The following is a 25234-nucleotide window of genomic DNA, read 5'->3' as shown; positions in this document are numbered from 1 at the left end:
TATCTTTAAAATTTTCGAGAATTTTTCTAGCAAATATTCTTATTTTTCCTATAGCTAAATCAATTTATTGGAACGTTCTCAAATCTTTTTCATGGGCTCCGAGTATTTTATTTGGACTCATTGTGTCCTAGGATTTCCCCCGAAATTTGTCAGATCCTCAGGATATATTTTTCATAATTTAAAATATTTATCTAGACTTTTCTAAATTTATTTAAGCTTGAAAATATATTGTTGAAAAATGAAATCATTTTTCTTTTCTTCTTAGGATGGATTCAACTCGTTTTTGGTGCAATCTAACCTAGATCATATAACCGTGCCGCAAAGTTTACGCTCGGACACCGCTATGACCTTTTTGCCCATTGCGTAGGAAACTTCAAGCCTGTTTCCCTTTGTTTCCCTTTCTTTTTGCTCGTTCTGTAATTCCTAATTTCTCGTCATAGTCAAATTGAGCCGTTCTTCGCTATCCGTCCTTTTGCTCTATCCTCTTCGACAATCTTAGATGCCCTATCGAGTTCTCCGTTCTCTAACCTTTCTCCCTGACCGAATCGTGCTCGAAACAACGTCCTTTTTCTCTATCCTCTTCGACAACCTTAGATGCCCTATCGAGTTCTCTGTTCTCTAACCTTTCTCCCTAACCAAATCGTGCTCGAAACGAGATCCCGTGGCTCGTCTTCGGTGTTTTCTGACACCGTCGCTGCAGACCCCCTCTCTCTCTCTCATGCTCTTGAATGGACCATCTTCGCTAACGAGCCGAACCTACCTCGATCCAAACTTGATCTGACCTAGTTCGGCTGCCACCATTCCCCCTCCTCTCTCTCCCTTCCGCCACATGGCAGCCATGCCATGCCAATCTTCGCTTTTCTGTGTGCGCGCCAGGGCTCGTTGATCGAGTCGGGTTCGGCCACGCATGTCCGGCCTCATCAAACGCTTCTGTGCCACCTGCAGATCAGACCGAGTTAGTTGTTCGTGACGTACTTATTTTGGACTCTGTCCGGGACTGGACCGCTCATGCTCGGTGTGTACGTCACGCAAACCCGATCCGACTTCTTTTTCCCAGATCTGATTTGTTTCAGAGCCGACCCAACCCAATCCGACGAGTTGATTTATTTTTCCTCCCTCCTTTCCCCTCTCATCTTTTCCCTCAGGTCAGCCCATTCTTTTCAGCCGTCTCAACTCTTTTCTCCCTCTCCCTTACCGCTTCTCTCTATGACATGGTGACCCAATCTGTCATCTTCTTCTTTCCTCTTACCTAGCTTCTGTCCAATGACCGAACTGACCAGGGAAGAGCTCGGGCTCCCTGCGCTGCACCCCTCACCAGCGCACCCCTCACCAGGTCAGCTCAGCTAGTCCTCTTAGGCCACGCTCCTCCCCGACCCAGCCCGCCTAACTCCAGGACCGACCGGTGCCCAACACCATCTAACCTGAGTCCAGGAAGCGCACATCAGCCGCCACTAGGGAGCCAGGAGTGCGTGCCATGCCAGGGTTCCGAGCGCCGCCTATAAACGGTGAGCGCCTGAGCCCCTGCGTCCCTTTTGCCCCGCGTCCGCCTGCGTCGCCCCTCTCCCTAGCGCACGCCGCCACCAGGAGCCAAACAGAGGCCGTCGTCGCCCCTTGCTGCCTCGCGCTTTCCTCATGCTCGCTCTCCCCCATCGCCCAGCATACCTAGTACCGCCGCCAGCCAGTTCGCGTCGCCCCCTTCTGCTGCTGTAGCCGCACCTCCTTCTTCATCGCCTCTATGTGCCACCGTCGCCCAGGAACTCGCTGAGCAAAACGCCGCCGCCCCCTTCTCGAGTCAAAACCAGCCAATTTCGAGACTCTCCGCAATGGGTAGGAGGTAAAACGGAACCCCTCCTCCTCCTCTTTCTTTTCTCCCGCTCCTGCGCTCTCCCATGCCGGTTACAATCTAGTCCCTTAAAGAATCTTTAATTTTTGTAGATTTCTTTGTGTCTTGCGATATCGCAGAAAACCCTCTAGATCTATTAGTTCTTTTCAGTCTATCCCAAGCTTGATCTTTTACAGATCTAACCCAAGCTTTTGGCTGTTTCGGGACCACTGTTTGCTGTGTCTTGCAAAAATCAGCAGCTAGCCCCTGAATTCTATACTTAGCTGCGACTAGATCCTTGCAGCTTTGTTCCGTTTATGTTCATTCTTGTTGCGTTAGTTTTTTCTAGCATATGCTTCAATTTAGTAATGTTGTTGTACCATTGTTTCGCTTTTAAAATTAAATATAGATTTAATTTCATCTAGATTTTCTAATTAAAAATCTAATTGATGTTAATATGATTAATACCAACTTAATTGTGTTTTAATATTATTAGTTTAGTTGAATACGAATAATAAATTTATGCATTTAGATGTTCTCACACGTTCTTTTTCAAATTAATTGTTTAATTAGTGTAATTTATACATAGATAATTATAAATAAAATTTGACTAAGCTCTATTCTGCTTTTACAAATGCAAAATATAATATGAATTAATTATAATTTCTAATGTTTCTTTCAAATATCCTATACATATGTTTTATAAATAAAATAAATGAAGCTTATAGTTATTTTTTCTTTTATAAGACAAACGTTCCGATAGCTGTTTCTTTTCAACAGTAGCTCCTTTCAACCGTAGCTCCGTTTTCCGCATTTCTTGCGCTCTTCTGACCGTAGCAGCGAGTCCTATCCTTTAGTACGTTCTTTTAAAGCTTTTCTTTTGTTTGGTGTATCTGTTCTTAGTTATTTTTATTTTTTTGTTTGTTGTTGTGCTTGAGCCCGATGCTTGTATGACGTTAGAAGGAGCGCGATCCAAGAGCTTTGAAGATTAAGAGTTTCAAGAACAAGAGTTAAAGACACTGATCAACTATTCTTCGTAAGAAAGGCAAGTGTTTCCTTCATCATTCTTTTATCCTAATAATTATAATAAATACAAATTTCCTTATGCATGCATGTTTCTTTGTGATCATTCCTTGCTAACCTGGGTTTTACCTTTCTGTTGGGTAGTAGTTGCTATAACTGGTTTCGATTTGGGAATGATTATAACCATGATGACAACAATGATGATGTAATATCTGTTTTTATCCATGTTCATGCTCTATGTGTTGTTAATTTCAAGATCATATGCTTTAATTGGAATATGAAGAATCACCTAGAAAAACAATGCAACCACAATACTATATAGCTCTAGTCTTAGCTAATTAATTAGAAATACTAGCTTATGACGATCTTACCGAAAGGGCAAGAGAGGTCGCATCGTCGGGGTATAGCTCCGTCCTCTTGATATGTGGTCCTGGTTAAGGCACTTCCTTATTAGGGAGAGTTATGACCGTTTTGACTTGAGATCTTAGCGGATTGTCATAATCTTTATAAAGGTATCATAGTGAATTCCTGCCACTCACCTGAAAAGTGTTTAAGGGCCTTGCAAACTCGGACATCAAGGAAAATACGAATTGTGAGTAAAATGTACAATCTCTGTAGAGTGAAAACTGATATATCAGCCGTGCTCACGGTTAAGAACGGCTTGGACCCTCACATGATTAATGAACTTGAAAATAAATTAAATCGTGAACCATGTTTATGATTTTGGATATGCTTGTGCTATATTTGTTCACTTTCTTTTAATGTGGATTGTTATAAACTTATACTTTAGTAATTACGTGCTAATAAAACTTGACCAACTAAAATTGCTTATTGCAGTCAACCAGTCTGCCTTTCCTTGATTTTGGTCTTCATATCATATAAATCCCAACACTTGCTGAGTATCAATCATAAGTATACTCACGCTTGTTATAATTGCTGCTCAGAAGAGAAAGTTGATGTGAAGTCTATTGAAGATGATGCTGAGTTCTAGGCCTACGCAACCCCCGGTCGATTACCTGTGAAGTTTGGAGTCTTCATTTTCAGAATAAGCTGTATAACTCTCATAGTGTTCTTTTACTGTTTAATTCTCTTTTCGTGATACTATCATTGATTATTCACTGATAAACTTACTATATATATGAAACTTAATCCTGACATACATATAGTTATGCATTTGGTTTTATCCTTAAAACCGGGTGTGACAGTACTAAAATGCCTTTGGGAGCTTTCAAATTTAGAGCCAGTACTAAAATAGCTCCGTGCCACCTTTAGTACTAGGTAAAGAGTGACCCGTACTAACCGTGTGCGACGAAAGGTCGTTTTTATAGTAGTGCCGGCCTAGCTACCTCCTCCATCAATGGTCCTTAGCGCCGATCCTGAGATTTGAAGGACCCGGGGAGAAATTAGAAATAGGGGCCTTTAGTCTAAACATCATAAAAATGATCATATATACATGTTGAAAAAAATGTAAAAATAGCTACCTCCTCCGTCTCCTCCATCGGTTTGAAGGTTGGAAAAAAGTAACTCTTTGCTTGTAGTTTGGTTGCATGTACTGTGCACATTGCTTTGCTTCAATATAACATGCAACATTGTAGATGTTGGTGATTTGAGTTATATTATTGGGTACTTTGCATTATGTATCTTTAAATAGGATGACAACACACAATTTCTTGAGAGAATTATCGATCAGATGTTCGGCAGGAGGGATCTCTGGATAATTAGACATACCATTTTAGGCATCGTCTATATAATTAGACAGATCATTTTAGGCATCGTCTATTACGAGTGGATCATATGTAACCTATGCAGAGCAAGCAAGATGTATTTAACATCTTGATTATCTTATCCACTTTGCCTGGAATTTGTACTATACATAATCCATGTTAGATTGCTATTTCGATCACTAGCCCGCAAGTATGCGGTATTACGTGTCATCTATCCTGCGTGAGGCCCAAAACATACAACCCAACATGATGAATCTTGCCAAGGCTTCACACTCTAGCACTTCTGTGATTGATCCTGGCGCTGCCAATCCTTCACCTGATGACAACCGTGATGATGGATGCCTACTGGTGTCGCGCTAGGCGGTGAAGCCAACGGGAAATGGCAAGCCATGTAGTTTATACACGCCCCCGGAGTTGCCAGTGCTCTCACTGTAAGAATAGGATGGGTATTACGTTTAGCCCAGACAAAGATATTATTCATTATTCAGGATGAAGAAACGTTGGAGTCTGATAGAGGCACAGGCGGTGCCCATTATCCAAAAGACCAGCAATAATATAAATGGATATGGGCGGATCTAGAACTTCAATATATGGGCAGGGTGGTGGGGGATGGGTGGGTGGGTGGGCTGGGGGGGGGGGGGCTCTTATGCACCCCTTCCTCCATCCAGTCCTTTTCTTCCACCTATTTTTCTTATTGTTCTTATTCATCCACCTTCTTTTCTTATTCTTCTTAGTTGGTCCTTGCCTGGATCGCGACTTTGGATACCATAGAGGCATTGTCGCTGCTATTCCTGGTACGGGCTGTTGCGTATGTACGGATGGTAATGAATTATAGTTCTAATGCTCTCTTCGTAATCTAACTTGATTCTTATATATTTTTAGCTTAAAATTATATAAGAGAAGAATGTGACCCTTTTTAACCACTTTTAGATTATCTAGACTAAATTTTGAGACCGTTTGCCATACGACTGCATCGGCTACGTAGTGAATCGGTGACGCGACTTTGGACTAAGCTTCTCCATCATTTCTACTCGCACGATCCAACGTTTAAGACCGAGCTCTACTCGCCTTGTTTTCTAGTTGAACGGTAGAAAATAGTTGCTCTGCGTCCCTCCCTAATTATAGACTCTGTCTACCACATAGTAGCAGACACAAAACCTCTGACAAACAGAGATTCAACAAATAGAAAATGCTCACCACGAAACACATAATAATCTATATTAAATCTGGACCCCATGCTTCTCAAATATATCCAAAATTGTCCCGTCCAACAAACTCCATAGAGTTTGTAGTGATTAATGTCGTGTTTGCAAGTTGCGACCACAATTTTTTTTAAATGTGCAACTCTTAGGATCAGCAAAACACTGATCAAGTGGAGTACAATGCTGACACTGCCAAACACGATACACGATAAAGAAGAAAAATGTAACACCACGGAAGGGAGTGCTGCTGTTTAACATGAGGTGGTCAAGGAGATACACGCTTAGCTTTCTTGTGTGCTCTGCGGTGGATGTTTCATCTCCGGCTTCTCTTCCAGCCGCGGCCGAGTGCCAGCCCATCAGTCCACTCGAGAGCCCAGTCCAACAACCTAGAAAGTGAACGCTGCCGTCGAGTCTGTGACGCAGCAGGTGCACCACCGTCCGGAAGCTCTGGTCGCTCGTCGGCGTCCGGCCCTGCATGGCTGTCCTCCGGCGGGCCTGGGAGGGCAGGGTCTGGCACGCGGGAGGGGTCTGCAGGCGCACCGTCCGGGAGCTCGGAGGGGCATGGCTGGTTCAGGTCGAAGCCGAACCCGCTGGAGGAGGGACGAACGGTCGCGTCGCGCACGGACTCGACGGAGCCGTCTTCGTCGGCCGTCGCGGCGGAACCCGAACCAACGACCGCGTTGTCGGGGACCACGGTGAAGCCCTCGTCCTCCGGCATATCGTTGGACGGGTGCTGGTTCAGGTCGAAGAAGCCGAACCCGCTGGAGGGATCGGGTGCGCCGCCCGCCGTCGCGGCGGAGCCTTCGACCGCGTCGTCTGGGATGACGAGCGAGCCCTCGTAGTCCTCCGGCGATGCGGGCCCGTCGGAGAGATCGTCGTCGGCCGCGGCGTGCGCAAGCTCGACGCCGCAACGCATAGGCGACGGCGGGAGCAAGAGCTGGAGGTTCCACTGGCAAAGAGCACGGACGCCGTCTTCGTCCAGCGCGCCCGCCGCACCCGGCCGGGCCGCGGGGCTCGACCGCACGCCGACGCCCTCGCCCATCCCCGGCGCCGCGCCGACGGGGTAGTACTGATCTGGCATGGGTGCGCGCGCCCTCCCGTCCTCGTCGCGCCGGCGGACGCCCAAGAAGTCGATGATCGCTTGCTTCGCCGGCTCGACCTCCGCCCTCGCCTCCTCGCCGTCGCTCTCCCCCACCTCGTGCACGAACGCCCCCGCCTCCATCGCCACGAAGGCGTCGCCGGCGCCGGCCGCGCGTCGGGGCGAGCCGCGCGCCGCGCCCGCGGCCTCCTCGTCCCCCCGAGCGCCCAGGCCGCGCCGCGACAGCGCGATCGTCTCCGGAGGCGGGCTGCTGTTCGCCGCCGTTGCGGCGTGTTCCATGGCCGCCGTCGATCGGGATTGATGAAGGCTTACGATCGCCGGCTGCCTCGCGGAGTTGGTTGCGGGCTTGTTGCTGGATCGTTCGGGATCGTGTTCGGATCTGATAAGGAGAAGATCGCACGAGTTCTGATAGTTATGATCGTTTGGGGTCGCACGAGTTGGAGTCGGGACGGACGCGCGCCGGTAACGAACTCGACTGGTATCTAGCTGCGATGCCCGTTCGTGCCCCCGATTGCTACGCGGCCATCAACAACCAAATCAATATCCGGTGGAAAATCTGAAGTCCGGTTGTACCAACTCAAATGGGGGAGAACACGAGAATTTTTTTTAAAAAAGGGTTTAAAAAAAATTAAAATTCGAAAAAGGGATGCCGGTTGAGAAAAATTTGAAAAATGGGTGCCTCCCGCCCGATCATCGGGCGGGAGGCGTGGGGCCGGGGACATCCCGCCCAACCAGCGGGCGGGATCCTCAAAAAACTTTTTCCAGGCCCCCCCGAGGGCCCCTTCGCGAATAAGAAACTTTTCTTATTCGCGAACGGGTCCCTGAGGGAGCAACCCGCCCGGCCAGAGGGCGGGAGGCATCCCGCCCGGCCAGTGGGCGGGATGTTTAGAGCCATTTTTTTTTTGTTATTTTCCTTTGTAATTTATGATTTACAATCTATTTGAAATTTAGACTGTTTTCAAATGCAATATTGATTCGCCATATTCTTTTGTGTACATATAAAATTTTAATTCAATTTTACGAAGAAGATTGCTCTATCTAAAATTCGTATGAAGATGGTTAAACGATAACGTTTTGCAACGTAGAATCCGAATATTACGACAGTACGATAGATCAACCGATTAAAAAGAAAATAGTATCATACAAAAACAGTTTAAATATAAAAAGTTCACCAAATCAAGAGTATCTACTCCGCATGTCCCGGACCTCGCGCTCTCTTGGGCCTCCCGCCCCTAGGCCGTCGGCGTATGTGGTCCTCCGAGTACGTAAATGCATCTGGAGCACGGTGAGGACGAGGCGGAGGAGGTGCAGGTGTGAAGGGGTCATCCTGGGACTGTGCACCTGGAGCGTCATATGTCTGGGATGGACCAATGATGTCAGGCTCGGCGCCGCCGCCCACCAGCTCTGACCAAGTGGCGGAGCCGCCCTCCCAGGCGTCCCAGTCCGGCACACCGAATGGACCGCCGTATGCAGGAGCTCCCGTCGACCATGCATGCTGAGCATAGCCATAAGAGTACGGTGCAGCTGGCCTCGAGCCTGACGGGAGAGACGGTCCTGGAGCATAGGCGCCAAACGTCTGAGGCTCCATTCTTGCAGGAGGAGGTCCCATTGCCGTCGAGTGCATGACTACAAAAAGAAATGAAATTAGTCATGTAAATCATAGGTGATTGAAATGGCAATTATGAAGAACTTACAGCTTGAACTAGCGGCAGTACCGCTGGACGCTGCGTGCGGTGCTGTAGAGGTCGACGGGCCAGCTGTGTACACGTGGGCGGACGCATGAGATGAACTGGAGGTCCCCACGTCGTCTCTGCCGCGACACGTCAGTGCACGTAACGCTCGCGTCAAGCTGTCTTGAATCTTACGGAAGCTGTCCCTGTACTGTGCCTCCGGTACACGCACTCCACGTTCAATCAACGTGATCTGAGATGTAGCTTCGACCTCCGCGAAGTTGATCAGATCGATCTGCATACGTAATGGGATGCAGATTACTATTGGTATCGATATTTTAGAAAAAATATTTAATAATTCAAGTTGCGAAACACGTACCGCGCCACGCTGGTCCTGATCACGGTACGAGGGATACGTGTCAGAAATGGTCGGCTGGTGCTGATCCTCCGCGTCATGAATATATGAACGAGTGACGAACGGACGCGTACGAAGGAGGTACCAGCGGAGGTATGCGTTGTAAGACGCCTCTGTGTGTGGCTGCGGCTCGTCCCACACATCGTCAGGTGCGTCTAGCCACCCTTGCACGTACTCCTGCATCTTGACGACCCATTTCACCTCGTTGGCATGATATCCCCTGCGCGAATATCTGTTGCGAACATTTGAAATTCAACATTGCTTTATGATAACGAATATATAAGTCATACAAAACGTGTTATCACAAACTTACTCGTGTACGTTGCGCGGCACGGTCTGGAACGCTCGAGGTAGGAGAGGAAACTGCTGTCGTCGCCCGAACTGTCTCATCACACGCTCGACGCAGTACGGCTCGACGAGAATATCGAACACTAGGTTCGCCTTTGTCAGCCAGTACTCCTCGTCACGCGTGCAGAGGGAAGACAACCCATGCGGCGCACGTGTCTGGATAGCCGCAGCGGTGTACGGTGTCCAGATGACATCCTGTGGCCGCATCCGATCAAATTCGGACACGAACTGAGGGTATGCTTTTCGGACCTGCCGATGTGCCCAGCTCATCTGAAAAAATTACACAACTGCATCGGTACTCCTCGTATACAGAAACGTATAACAGTAAATTAAAGAGCTTAAAAGAACTTACCCGTCGATCGGTCCAAAGCGAACCCATCGTGGGGCTATCCTCGTCCCACATCCCGTACATCTCGGGTGGATAAGGCTCTTCGCTGATTAGGGGACGCGCTATGGCGAATCGCTCGTACGACCATAGCTGCAGCAGAAGTGGGCAGCCTGTGATGACGGCAGTCCTCTCCGTCTTCAAACAGGCCTGGCAAAGACCTCGGTACGTCGCAGCAAGCACTGCCGATCCCCAGCTCCACCCAGGTACCTGGCCCGGCTCCGCATCCGCAATCGCGCGCGCGTATTGCATGAGCACCTTGTCCACGTAATTGCCGGTAGAGTTGCAGAAAAGAGTCCAGCCGAACAACCATAACAGATACGCCTCCAGGTATCGTGACACCTCGTACTGCCCAGCCAGAGGGTGCAGATCCTGAGCCTGTAATATATTTGTTCAAAACTTAGAGGTACTCACATATGATTCAATTAAATTAAATAAAAAATAACTGGACGTACCCTAAATTGTATTACCCAACTCTTGGCGGGGCCGGGCAAATCAGGTACGTTCACAACAAGTGGCGGGTTCGCGGGACCAAACCGCTCCTGCAGCTCCACCCTCCAGAAAGGTGGCACGGCAACCGGGCCAACAGCTTCACCCGCAATGGGAAGCCCGAGCAGGTACGACACGTCCTGCAACGTGGGGGCCATCTCCCCGCACGGCAAGTGGAACGTGTGCGTCTCCGGACGCCACCTGTCCGCCAACGCTGCAAGTAGAGAGCGGTCCAGCTGCATCCGCTTCTTCGCGCCACCGTCTTGACCGTCGCCGGCCTGAAGCATACGTGCGAGTGGCAGCAAACCAGCCTCACGTAACCTGTATATTTTGCATTGTGGTTACAATTATCTTACACGCTATACATTAGTTTCGTAAAAAAAATTTAAAGTATCACCTGTCAAGCCAGCGGTCGTCCAGGTGCAACAACTCCTTTGCTACACGAGGGCGCAACTCGTGAAGCTCCTGCCCCTCCACCGCAGCCAGGTACGACCTGTGCCGTTCATCGATGTGCGCGTCAAGGAGCTCTGGTGTCTGCGCCATATCTGCATGAAAAATATAAGTACCGTAAGACACATTGCTACGAACAATTGAAAATACTATAAACTATTTACAATAGAACTAACCTAACAAATATTTGTAAAAGCTATTCAAAATACTGAAATCTATTCAAAATATAACTACCCTAAAAAATATATCTAAAAACTACTGCAATTATAAAAACTATTCAAAATATAACTACCCTAAGAAATATTTCTAAAAGCTATTCAAAATACCGAAACCTACTCAAAATACCGAAACCTATTCGAAATATAACTACCCTAAAAAATATATCTAAAAACTACTGCAATTATAAAAACTATTAAAATACTTCAAACTATTTAAAATAGAACTATCCTAACAAATATTTCTAAAACTATTAAAATTACTGAATTCTACGTATAACTACCCTAACAAATATTCGTAAAAATAATTAATAATTATACGATTATAATACCTCCAAACCGACGTGTGGACAGGGCTTCGCCGCTTCGTCTCCTCTCTTCCTCTCCTCTCTTTCTTTTCTTTTTTCTGATTTTTGATGAATTTTATGAGAATTAGGGGTGGGTGGGGGCTTAAATAGTGGGGGGGGGGGGACATCCCGCCCGTTGGGAGGGCGGGACGTTGGCCTCCCGCCCGTTGGGGGCATCCCCCAACGGGCGGGAGGCCAACGTCCCGCCCTCCCAACGGGCGGGAGGCCCCTCGGAGGACATCCCGCCCGTTGGAAGGGCGGGATGTCGCCTGACTTTTCGCAAAGAGGCCCCTGCGAAGAGGATTTCCTCCCCCCGCCGACCCCCCGCCCGTTGGATGAGCGGGATGCGTCATCCCGCCCTTTCATTGGGCGGGAGGTACCCATTTTTCGAAATTTCCCGAACCGGCACCCTTTTTTTGAATTTAAATTTTTTTTTAACCCTTTTTTAAAAAAAATTCGAGAACACGAAAGAGTTGGATTTGGGCCAGTTATTCCGATCCGCTGGGCTGCGGGCATGCAAATCTGGGCCACTGCACGTGGCTATTCTATTCTATTATATTACACACAAGCAGACAGACAAAGCTGTTTGCCTTGGCCCATGAACCCCACAACTGTTTTGGTCCTTTGGAGAGAGAGAGAGGGACAGAGAGAGGACCATTGAATCGAATCATCAGCAGCAAATGCTAATCACCTCATTGACGTAGGTTTGGGCCCATCACTAAACTAGCTATACAATCAAGTGGTACCTATGTGTTTCCAAAAAAAGTAGTACCTACTATGTGTGTTAATTGTAAGTGTGTGTGTATATATATATATTGTTGATCGTTCGTTCAAAAATTATGTTGTTGATCCAAGCCTCATTTTTTTTTACCATGCAACAATACCTAATATAAAATATGATATAATAAATCGACAACGCAAGAGATGTTACCACATTCGTCGTAAAACATACTTTCCCAATATATTACAGCATCGATATGGTCCCCGTGTACGGCGCCACTATCTCCTCCAAGAACGCCACCAGAGAATTAATGGGATCATTTTTGCCTACCATAGCTTTCATCTTTTTCTCTCCGTGCTGTACCTTTGGACTAACAATGATTAATAATTCTCGCTCTAGCTCATCTCAGCATTCAACATTCAAAGTTCATCCTTGGACTCATCCGTCCACCCAAGTATGCAGCAGTCCATTAGTTTTTCCTCATAGGTTACATCACAAAATCTTATCTTCTCTATAGATTACGTACTGCGACCGCCAAGTCTTTATTAGTTGGCCAGGATCCTATCGTGATGATCGATCAGTGTGTGACTGATGTTCTGTAGGCCTGAGGGGATTGGAACGAACCGTATATATGGACGAAAAGAGCATATCACGCCCGCGCGATACAACAATCTCTTGATTTGTATTGGATGGGAAAAGAACAAGCGAAGACGATACAGTTTCGTGTCCAACCTAGGTCTTTGTCTGCTTGTTGGTAGATTATATATATATATATACACACACACTATAAGAAAATCAACCTTTCCTCGCGCATATTAGTACCGGACACAATTTAGTCCGGTACTAAAGCTGCCACGGAGCTATTTTGGTGGGAAGACAAGCAAGAGTGGTGATGGAACATGCATGGAAGTGAAGGAACAGAAATGACAAAGTTCTTTGCATCGCTATAGGGTACTATATACCCTTTGCGCAGCCGTACGTGCTGGGATACAGTAGTTTTGTCCACGGAGAGATAGAGGCTCAGTCTTTAACACCTTCTCTGTGACCTAAAGCAAAATTTCACAACAAAGGGTATGGTACTAATCCACTGCACTATTGCACGGCTGATCTGATGAAATATTCCAGCTCTACTTGGCCCCTCAAGATTCAAACTTGTTCATTCATTCGTGGACTACTCCACCTCATAGAGTAGTCTCTCTATATACTTATTAATTACTAGTGTGTTAAAAATGAAGCTCATACACTTATCTTTATTAAAGTAAAGTACTTAGGCTACTCAGTAGTTTAGCTAGGGTGGGCAGGGATCTGTTGTTAGTGATGCCAAAAGGGATTAATTTGATTGCATCCATTGTCTTTGTGTGGAATCATTTCACGCTCACATATTGTCTGATGAAAGAAAAACATTTTATGTGGAGGCACTCACGCAATCACGCTCACAAGAAGAATACGGAAGATCAGGAAGGGATGCGTGGTCGTGAACAAGCTCGCCTTACAGTGGTCATGGTGCATGTGTTAAAAAATTTATGAGATAAAAGAACCTGTTCTGTATGTGCATTGATGCAATAGCACTGGAATTAGGTGATGCGTTAGGCAGAGCTGCAACATAATTAAACTCAAATATATATATATATATCATGGTTTTTTTTAAATACTTATCATGACTTGATTGCCAGTTTGGTTGAAGATAGCTAGCTAAATTCATAGTTAATTTAGGAGGTCAAATGATTCGAAGGGAGCACATAATAATCTCCTTCTGAAGAAATTTCCCAATCCATGCCGCACAAAGAGAACAAATCTGTCGCGTGCTTGCCGTGCGGTTCGGGGGCGAATATAATCATTGTAGCTAGTCCAGGCATCAGCAGTAGAAGTCGTAGATGCTATTGGCCCACCGAGCGCATCACAGTCAGTGAACTGGCGGATAAGACGCCACTCGAGGATGCGTGGCCACTTCTTGTATAATTGTATACGTGTAAGTCATATTCCCTAGTTCTGTTTTGATTCTCTTTCACCTCTAGTTTTGTCGGAGCTCTAAGCGTGCGTCAGGGGCTGTCCTTTGGAATCAACACCACATATCATGTTACTTTCTTCAGAGATTATAGATGGGCCCTATAGGAAGACGGGGCGACTCTTTGGTAAATGTACATATATGTGAAGTGGCTAGAGGAGAGTTTAATCTACTCTCTTTGTCCCTACTACAACAACTCTCTGTCGGTGTTTAACCTCCAAATCCACTGGAGATACCTCCGAGGTGCTAGATTGTATATAGGGTGTCACCGAGATCAGGAACTCGAATGTGCAAGAAACACGAAACTTTAGACAGGTTCGGACCGCAGTACGCGTAATACTATACGTTCTGTGTGATGGTTTATATTGCCTTAGATTGATGTTGTTTTAGAGAGGGTCCCTACCCGCCCTTATATATTCTGAAGGACAGAGTTACATGAAATACTAGCCAAATACGAGCTTAGGAGTCTCACCCGAGTACTACACGGGTAGTTTTCCTTCTTCCGACTAGTCCTACTCCTGTACAAGTAGTTACAACTGATGTAGGGTGTGGACCATATCCCATCCCTTATCCTATAATATGTACATCATGTGCGCAGTTCCATGACCCCGGGTCTGACAAGCCTGCGAGCTCTTCGTAGTCGAGTACTGCAGGCTTCCGAGTACTTCTGAAGGCGTCTTCGAGTTCTTCCGAACTTTATTAGGTGTCTTCCGAGTACTTTTTTAGCTGCTTCGAATCTGTGAGGTGATCATGCCCTAAGTAGTTTTCAATTCTTCTTGAAAAGGCAATTCTTGTATGAATGCCACAAGGCGAGAGTCATATTCAAGTAGCTCAGAGGGTTCCATGCCTTTCCGATACACGAACCGGCCTTGCGGCGTTGAAGTTATAGTCAGGCCCAGATGACTACCCGAGAAGGGTTCAAAGTCATCATCCGAGTTCCGAATACTTGTCGAAGATAGGCCCTCCCGACAAGCGGTGGCTCCTCCTTCTCCAATCTTGAGTAGGTGATCCAAGTCCTCTTCCAGGTCAGAGAGGGACTCAAATTGCACGGACTTCTAGTGGACAGAAGCCGCATTGCATAGCTCGAATAAGAGTCGGGTACGCCCCTCCCCAGATCAGATTGAATCCGACCCGAGAAGTCCTGGTACAGCACGAGTCAAAATCGCATCGAAAATGGACCCCTCCTTGATCTCCATAGCTAGGTCAGGGAGCAACATCTCATCGAGATTGTCGACGAACTCGTTGAGACGGCTACGTTGGGTTGCTACATATACCTCCGGCTCCCTGGTGTTGGCCAGATGGCTGTTGAAGCCACCCGAGCCGTTGGCAACGCAGATCCAGGAGCCGACGATAAAAGTTGTGCCCTCGTCGAGCACGGTGCTAGTGAACTCGAAAGATGCCATCGAGTGCGCTGGTGGATGCTCGATGAACACCCCTACCTAACGCGCCAGCTGTCGGTGTTTAAACTCCAAGCCTAGCGAGTGATACCCCGATGCGGTAGATTATAGGTAGGGTATCCCTGAGATCAAGAACTCGAAGGTGCAAGAAACATGAAACTTTAGACAGGTTCGAGCCGCAGTATGCGTAATACCTTACGTCCTGTGTGGTGGTTTGTATTGCCTTATATTGATGTTGTTTTCGAGGGGGTCCCTGCCCGCCCTTATATTGTCTGTGGGGATAGGGTTACATGGAAATCCGAACTAAATATCAGCTTAGGAGTCCTACCCGAGTACTACTCGGGTAGTTTTCTTCTATTACGACTAGTTCTACTCCTATACAAGGAGTGACAACTGGTGTAGAGTGTAAACCATATTTCATCTCTTATCCTAAAATATGCACACCATGTGCCCAGTTTCATAGCCTCGGATTTGACACTCACGTGTTTGTTACATGTGTTTAACTTCACATTTATTATTAGCCAGTTTCAGAGTATGTAGTAGGGCTGTAGGAGTTCTTCCTTGAGGTACAGTAATGGAAGAAAGTCATGGCCTTGCACTAATTTAACCATCCCATGCTCGGCGCTACCCCAAGCGCCTCGAAGAAGGGCCTGCACACCCTCATGATTTTAGTTTCCTCTAAGATTTGGAAAGAGAGAAATGCGGGAATGTTTTAGCATAAAGAATCGACTAATCCAACACTCTTACAAAAAAATTAAGGATGAGGCCTCATTTTGAGCCGTAGCAGGATCCGAACACCTAGCATCTCTTATCTCTCGCTCTTGAACTCGTTCTTTGCGTCAGTCTTTTCAGCGACTTGTAAATAACTTTTTCACCCGTCCGGACTATCTTTCTTTTTAAAATAACAGGCAGCTTTCTTTTTTTTTCTTAAGAAACAGGAGGGGTATTCTCCTACTAGTTAATATATTAAAAGCAGAAAATAAAGGTTTACGCTACAAAGCGGTCTCAAGAAAAAAAAAGAAACAAAGAAAATAAAAAAGATTACAACAAAGCAAGCTCTTTTTTGAAGTCGTTCCTTTGCTCGCAAAATAACCAGAGCAAGCTCTTTTTTGAAGTGCAGAACACAACTTTGTAGCTCTCCTGCCCGTTCATTTGGCATAGTCACATGTGTCTCTTAGCTTAACGAATGGACGATGCATGTTAGGTTGTTGGGACACACAGGCTGCACGGCTTCTTCTCAGTCACCAAAGTTCCAACGGGAGATTAAACACAAGGACGAACGGGATCGTGGTACCCCGTGCCTGCAGCACAGAAATTTAAGCAGGCAGCCTGTTCAACCGGGCAGGGCCCGAGGACGGGCCCTTGCCCCTTGTGCGTCAATGCATTGGTCCGCACTCTACATCACTTCATTGATAAAGAGCTATAGGCCAGCGCCGGGCCTCGTGTCCCGGTTGGTCTTCTAGCTAGTCTCTCATGACAGTTGTGTGTGTCGTTCACGCTGGTGCATTCACATCTTTATTAGCTAAGGTCGCCACTGCCGCCTTATATTGGCACTGCCCTCTGCACAAATTCTTAATTGTAGCACCTAGCACGTACGTATATTGTACCATGCATGGGACAGAGCGAGATTGACTGGTTAAAGTCATGCAAAGCGTAAGAGCGTCCTCCGACGTGCTCCCTCCGTCCCTAAATACTAGTTGTTTCGTTTCTCGAGAAACAACTTTGACTAAATCTATTTTGAAAAATATTAATATTTATCATACATAATTAGTTTCTATCTTTGAATCTAGTTCTTTAATAAATTTATTTGGAGATACAAATATTGCACGTGTTTTCTACAAATCTAGACAAACTTGTGGTACGAACACCAACGGCGACAGTTATTTAGGAACAGTGCGAGTAGCTAGTATCTCTCTGACAAATAAATGATATGCACACTAATTCATACCGCATTCATATATTGCAATCGTACAATTTATTTGCAAAAATATTGTGGATGAGCAACACAACTAAAGGATGCTGCCTCAAATATATTTGAAGAATAATAAATTCATAGTTCTGGCACCATGAAGAATGCAAAATGTAAAAAAAAAACAGATGCCAATCATTACACATCTTGCTGGGCAAATCTGTAAGTAGTACATGACGTAAGTAGTACGTCCAATGAAGAACAGTTGCAAAGCCCACGGAATGTTCAGTACTTCGCCACATGACATTAGTAGTACATGGGTCTCTTTGACGCATGGATGCATGTTGGGTTTGTGGGGCACACAGCCACACAGGCTGCACGGCTTCTGCCTTCTGAGCCGGCCAAAGTTCAGACAGGAAACGTCGTAGGACGAGTGGAATGGTACCCGGTACCATCGGTGCCAGAGCAAGCAGGCAGCTTTGTTCAATCCGTTATGCAGACGCGTTGTTCGCGCTAGCTGGTCGATATCGGCTGGTGCACAGCACAGCGCTAGCTAGTCAAGGTCGCCACTGGGGCACTGGCACTGCCCACTTAGTCACTTACGTGCCGTGCGTACCGCCAGGTTGATGAAGATAGATCTGCAGAACATTAGATCAGTTATCAGGTCGAAAGAGAACTTATTAGTACGCTCTGCGTAAATCCACAATATCACTCCGCTAGACTTAGAGAGATCGAAAAACACTCCCTCCAGTCACAAACACATTGGCTGCTACCTTTCTGTTGTAATTTTTTTAATAAAATATGGCAAAATATATTATCATGAAACTATTTTTTAATTAAAAAAAATTTAATGCTATAAAATTTAATGATGTGGTGTAGAATTAAATGCTATAAAATTTCCATTAGAACTGGCCTTGGACGTTCATACCCGTGGAGCCCTCACGTGGCACCTGCGTAGCCAAACTAATTGCGAGGCTGGAAACTAAAGGCACGACTTCGCGTCAACGAGCGATATGAACGTCTTGGAGGTGGAAGTCATGCTCATCATTTTCGGAGTCCGGCCGGACCCACCTTGCACCACTGTCGCGCTGATAGGGACCGCAAGCCGGCCGACGACCTTCAGGCTGACGGGTCTGTATTTCAATTTCAAAAATGTACGTGCAGGAGATAGGAAGATTAAGGCAAAAATTGAGAACTAACAGAGCAAGGGACAAGCACAAAAAAATGAAAACTTTGATAAAAAGGATACTAAGCCCAATGCGTCGAAACTCATTGCCTTATTAGGTTCAGGAAGCTCGATCAACCTAGAAGAAAGAACAACAAACAACCCTACTATAGCCCTTCTTATAGCCCCCTAGCCCGCTAGCGAATCTTCTCCCTCCTGATTTTCTCCCAGCCACGCCAGATATTGTCCCCATCAGCTGGCGAAATCGCCTGCCTTTGGAGGAGATCTTGTATGTGCTATCTTTTCTGAATCACCAATTCCATCAGTTGAGAAAGTAAGGAGCGAGCAGGCACAAATCCAAATCCCAGATTCCATCATTAGGTGAATCAACCCCTTGGACTGCTGCGAAAAACACCATTTGATTCAAATGACTTCCCCAGATTCACAGGCGGCACGGTCTCGGTTCAAATAATAATTTTAGGCTGGCAGGTGATGAAATGTCCTTTTTGCCTAGCTAGCCCCATTGGTCATGCTTCTTCTCTTCTTCCCTCGCCCTCCTCTTGGAAAACAACTCAAAGAATTCATGATAACCCTTCCAATCCGCCTGGGAGAATAAAAGGGAACCTCAATTTCCAAGGAAAAAAAAACCAAAATATCTTAATGTCTGTATATATATGGAATCTTTTGTAATAAACAATGCATAAAAATAGCTCAAAATCCAATGTGTACCACCATGCAAATCATGTATACGTGCATGCAGGAAGTGATGAGCTTATTCATTTACATAATAGTTTAGCATTCGTTAAAGATGCTTCTTGATGAGTCATATTAGACGATCGATCCAATTTGGCTTTGCCTACTCAATGATTGGATGAGTCTCCTCTGCGGTGCTGCGGAGGAACTGCTCCCCAACGATTACTGCCGCCGATGCTGACGCAGGAACAACACGATCACAGATGCCTCAGGCACCCTTTCTTCTCTGAATCTGATGGAGACGCACGCAGATTGAACTTGGTGAGGCCTTAGGCTCGGAACAAGCTACCAGCCTAGCAGCCGTCTTTTTTATATTTTGACCCTTTTCGCACAAAAAATTCACATTTAGATCCCTGGGTGAAGTATTTCCACGTTGGGGTCCGCACCATGACCTACAGCGTCGAGGTAACACGTCTCAGCGCCGTAAGCCATGGTGCCGAGGTGACAGCCCCACGGTAAACGTGGCGCCGATGTGGCAGGGAGTTCGGCGCCATAGGCCATGGCGCCGAGCTTGCTTTAAAAAATCCCACCCCCTTTCTTCTACCGGGCGCCGAGTAGTGGAGGCAGCGGCGGTGCTGGCGCGAGCGCGGCCTCCCCGTCGAGGGCGGCCAAGGGCCACGCGACGAGCGGAGCGGGGGCGCGGGAGCTGAGCCCCGGCCCCAAGGCCCGCGCGGGGGGGCGCAGGCAGCGGCGGCGCCAGTGAGCGGAGCCGGCGGCCGCGCTGGTCAGCGGAAGCGACGGTGGCGGCAACGATGATGGTGAGGAGGCGGGCGCCGGTGAGGGGAGCTGCGGCAACGGCGCCGGAGATCCGAGAGTGAGGGTGGAGGGAAGAGAGAGAACCGAGAGAGAGACGGCGGAAAGGGGAGAGAGAGAGCGCGCAGAGAGATGGAGGAACCGGGGATCTCACGTGGCAGGGAGCTCGGCGCCACGGATCTTGACGCCGAGCTCCCTGCCACATCAACACCACCGCTGCAGCCACGTTTACTGGAGCTGCAACCTCGGCACTATGACTCACGGCGTCAAGATGTGTTACCTCGGCATTGTGAGTCACGGCGCCGACCCTCAGGTCCAAAACCGAGAATACTTCCCTAAGAGTTCAAACGTGAAATTTTTTAAAAAAGGATCAAAATGTAAAAAGTAGGGGCCTAGCAGGGCCATGCGAGTCCACAGCCTGATTTTCAGGACGATGCGAATCATATTCACCAGAGTTTTTCTCGCCGGCCGGTGCTCTGTCTCACGAATATCACGCCTTAAGACTCGGTGCCACTCGTCAATGCACATATACCCTGCTGGCTGCTTTCTGCCGGAAAGAGGCGACATGTGTGTAAAGCACACCAAAAAATTGGATGGAACAGAACCCAAAACGTTTGGAGGAGGGTTGTCACACACTCACAGTACTAGATCACGCCGTGATCACTGTTCTTGTGTCCAGCATCTGGCTAGCAAAAAGAAAGCAAATTTTTTTTTCAGTGACATCCCCTTCATCATACTGCTAGTCTACTATAGTCTTTAGTGAATGACGATTCACTCTTATCTGACACTGATGATCTTTGTCCCCAAATCGGATCTAGAAGCACAAACTAGTGGCTGATAGCAAATTCTTCGATCAGAGAACCTTCCACCAATAATTAATGTAGTGGCGATTGTTCATGCGCAACGACTTGACTAATGGGTCGTTAATCCTTGTCTCACTCATCGAGCCCCAAGTGCCCCACTGGGCCACATCTTTTCTTTATAAGAATCCAGATGCTGAGCTACTTCACCATATCCGAGTCACAAACGAACACACACACCCCTAACAGCGACAGAAATGGCTCACTCGTATCTCCTCCTCCTCTTCCTGCTAGTGTTCCTCACCTCCACCTCCAGCTCGCGGTCCATGGCGCAGCTGGCCACCGATCAAGAAACGCTCCTAACAATCAAGAAAGACTGGGGCAGCCCACCTGCACTCAGCTCATGGAATCCCCAGAACGCTTCTTCCCACTGCAGCTGGGCAGGGGTCAGCTGCGACAAGAATGGCCAAGTGACCAAGCTATCCTTCCCTAATCTCAACATAACCAATCCGATCCCAGCTTCCATTTGCACCATCAAGAGCCTGTCGTACCTAGACCTTTCCTACAACAATCTCACCAACCAGTTCCCGACGGCGTTCTATGGCTGCTCGGCTCTGCAGTACCTCGACCTGTCCAACAATCACTTCTCCGGTGCCCTCCCGGCTGACATCGATAATTTGTCGCCGGAGATGGAGCACCTCAACCTGTCATGCAATGGCTTCACCGGCAGCGTGCCGCTGGCGATTGCCGCGTTCTCCAAGCTCAAGTCCCTCGTTCTTGACACTAATAGCTTCAATGGGACTTATCCGAGCTCGGCCATTGCAAAGCTCAGCATGCTCGAGACGCTAACTCTGGCAAATAACCCCTTCGCGCCAGGCCCTATCCCTGATGAGTTCAGAAAGCTTACCAATCTGAAGATCCTATGGCTGTCAGGGATGAACCTGACAGGCGGCATCCCCGACGGACTCTCGTCACTCACTGAGCTGACGACGTTGGCTCTGTACGACAACAAGCTCGACGGTGGAATCCCGTCATGGGTTTGGAAGCTTCAGAAGCTCGAGTTCCTGTACCTTTACGAGAACAGATTCACGGGTGGGATTGGGCCAGAGGTCACCGCCTTCAGCTTGCAACAGCTCGACCTGTCGGCGAACTGGCTCACCGGACCGATGCCGGAGGCCATCGGCGAGATGAAGAACTTGAAAATGCTCTACTTGTACTACAACAACCTCACCGGCCCGATTCCGGCGAGCATCGGGCTGCTCCCGAACCTCGTGGACATCCGGCTGTTTAACAACAGGCTCTCCGGCCCCCTCCCGCCGGAGCTCGGGAAGCACTCGCTGCTCGGCAACCTTGAAGTCAGCGACAACCTCCTCAACGGCACGGTCCCGGACACCCTCTGCCTCAACAAGAAGCTCTACGACATCGTGCTGTTCAACAATGAGTTCTCCGGCGAGCTCCCGGCGGCCCTGGGGGCGTGCGACACGCTGGACAACATCATGCTGCAGAACAACCACCTCGCCGGCGCGTTCCCGGAGGAGGTATGGTCGGCGTTCCCCAAGCTGACCACCGTCGAGATACAGAACAACAGCTTCACCGGCACTCTGCCCAGCGTGATATCCTCCAACATCACACGGATTGAGATGGGGAACAATCTGTTCTCCGGCGAAGTGCCGTCCTCGGCACCGGGGCTCAAGAGCTTCATGGCGGAGAACAACCGGTTCTCCGGCGAGCTGCCGGCCAACATGTCGGGGTTCGCCAACCTCACCGATCTGAACCTCGCGGGGAACCAGATTTCGGGTTCGATTCCACCTTCCATCCGATCATTGGGAAGGCTGAGTTACCTGAACCTCAGCAGCAATCTGATCTCCGGTGGGATCCCGGCGGAAATCGGTCTGCTGCCGGTGCTCACCATGCTTGATCTCTCCAACAACGAGCTCACTGGCAAAATACCAGAGGAGCTGAACAACCTCGGCCTCAGCAGCCTCAACCTCTCTTCCAACCAACTCACCGGCGAGCTCCCCGAGTCGCTGCAGAGCCCGGCATTCGATGAGGCGTTCCTCGGGAACCCTGGCCTCTGCGCCACGGTGAACCTGAACATGAACATTCCGGCGTGTTACCGTGGCCACAACCAGATGTCAACCGGCCTGATCATCCTGTTCTCGGTGGTCGCCGGCGTCATCCTCATTGGTGCCGTTGTGTGCTTCATCATCCGGCGGAAGACGCGCGGGTGCGACCTGACGACGTGGAAGGTGACGCCGTTCCGCAAGGTGGACTTCACCGAAAGCGACATACTCAGCAAGCTCCGCGAGGAGAACGTGATCGGCAGCGGCGGGTCCGGCAAGGTGTACCGCGTCCACCTCGGAGGCCGCGTCGGCGCGGTGGTGGCCGTGAAGAAGCTGTGGAGCAGGGGCAAGGCCGAGGAGAAGCTGGACAAGGAGTTCGACTCGGAGGTGAGGATCCTCGGCGACATCCGGCACAACAACATCGTGAGCCTCCTCTGCTACATCTCCAGCGAGGACACCAAGCTGCTGGTGTACGAGTACATGGAGAACGGCAGCCTCGACCGGTGGCTGCACCCGCGGGACCCGGCCGGCGCCGGCGCCACGGCGCCGCTGGACTGGCCGACGCGGCTGGGCATCGCCATCGACGCGGCGAGGGGCCTGAGCTACATGCACCACGAGTCCGCGCAGCCCATCATGCACCGGGACGTCAAGTCCAGCAACATCCTGCTCGACCCGGGCTTCCGCGCAAAGATCGCCGACTTCGGGCTCGCCCGGATCCTGGTCAAGTCCGGCGAGCCGGAGTCCGTGTCCGCCGTCGGCGGCACCTTCGGCTACATGGCTCCAGGTAAATTAATGGCACAAGACGCCAGGTCTATTGTTGATCTCAGACTTATTAAATGGACACCGTACGAATCGTGGCCACTCTGGTCTGTTCTGCTGTGTCTGGCTGCAGAGTGTGGACGCGGCGTGAAGGTGAACCAGAAGGTGGACGTGTACAGCTTCGGCGTGGTGCTGCTGGAGCTGGCGACCGGGCGGGTGGCGAACGACGACGGCGCCGAGTGCTGCCTGGTGGAGTGGGCGTGGCGGCGGTACAAGGCCGGGGGCCCTCTGCACGACGTCGTGGACGGAGACATCCGGGACCGGGCCGTGCACGCCAAGGACGCGGTGGCCGTGTTCCTGCTCGGGGTGATGTGCACCGGGGACGACGCGACGTCCCGGCCGTCCATGAAGCAGGTGCTGCAGCAGCTCCTCCAGTACGACCGCACGTCCAGCGTTGCCGGCGCGTGCCGGGACGGCGGCGACGACGACATCGCACGGGCACAACTCCCCAAGGGGAGGAAGGGCGAGCAAGGTGCCAAGAGGCCGCTGGACAGCGGCGGCAAGTTTTGGGATGGTGACGAGGAGAGCGGCGGCTTCGTGGCGCATCCCGTTTAACTCCAGGGTGTGTTTGCTTGGGCTATGATTTTTGGAAAAGCTACTGTGAGCTGTGGGCTGTGGAAAAGCTGCTGTGAAAAAGCTACTGTGGAAAAAGCAGAAAACCGTTTGGTTAGAGCAGCTGTGAGCTGTGGGAAACCGTGTGCCGTGGGTGAAATACCTGTAATACCCCTGAAGGTTTGTGGGACTGTATATAAACCAAAATACTCGTACAAATATGTTCACTATTTCGCATGTAAATGTATATTTTGGAAAGAAAAATATTAAATTTTCTAAGTTTTTCATCCATATGGGTGGGGCGCTCCGGGACGAGCTGGGGGGGCAAGGTGGGAGGGGGTGCGGGGGTGGGGGGGGGGGCCGGGCGGGCGGGAGGCGAGCGGATGACGGGAGGTCAATACAACGAACCGTTTTTTCATAACCAGTGGTAGGTGGGTAATTTTTTACTTTTGAAAGCAGGGGGAGGTGCTTTTGCATTTGTACTAGGGGTGAAAACTGCTTTTGGGCAAAAACACTTGATGCGTTTAAGCCCTTTGGTTGGCTTTTGACTTTTGCAAAAGCAAAAGCAGGTCCAAAAGTCCAACCAAAAGAATCCTACGGTTGTCATCAGCACACGAGGCAACCATTTTTGATCGGACGCTTGTAGCATGGTTCCTCCCTTTCCTTAAAGTCAGGTAGGGATACAAGTACGGTTGTCCACACTAATTGTGCGGCAAGATCTTATCTAATCCTTATTTAAGGTAAGAAATTTAATATTTTCGACTGAAAAAATATGGGATCGTGCGTCAGGCTACGAATGACCTGCTGGTGGTGGATTTGCCCTTTCTTTTTCTAATTATACAGTACACCTCATATACTCAACAACGTAGGTACACTCAGTCCAATGAACACACACCGACAATGCTCGCCCCTGATGCTCGCCCCTTTAACCCTATGAATGCACACTCGTAATGCTCGCCCCTTTTGCTGAAGCTTCCCTATCTGAAATTCAGCAGCAGTCCAATATATACATCTGGCTGGCCCAGGACGGCCCACAAGAGCGTGTGGTTTGCTCTTTTTTATCCACGCGCAGTTTGCTTCAACGGAGGATACAAATGCCGTCACGTGC

At 48.7% G+C, this 25234-nt stretch overlaps 1 protein-coding gene across 1 annotated transcript; it reads left to right on the top strand.

Moving 5' to 3' along the window:
- Positions 1 to 20890: 20890 nt before the first annotated feature.
- LOC112889757 (receptor-like protein kinase 5) lies at positions 20891 to 24369 on the top strand. Its single transcript, XM_025956530.1, has 2 exons — positions 20891 to 23539; positions 23648 to 24369. Exons 1-2 carry the CDS (start codon positions 20950 to 20952, stop codon positions 24127 to 24129), a joined length of 3072 nt encoding a protein of 1023 aa, XP_025812315.1. The 5' UTR covers positions 20891 to 20949; the 3' UTR covers positions 24130 to 24369.
- Positions 24370 to 25234: the final 865 nt, after the last annotated feature.

Source organism: Panicum hallii, chromosome 1, assembly GCF_002211085.1.
Source record: "Panicum hallii strain FIL2 chromosome 1, PHallii_v3.1, whole genome shotgun sequence".
Taxonomy (NCBI): Eukaryota; Viridiplantae; Streptophyta; class Magnoliopsida; order Poales; family Poaceae; genus Panicum; species Panicum hallii.
Note: the sequence above shows the minus strand (reverse complement) of the source record. Positions and strands in the feature narration are given on the sequence as shown.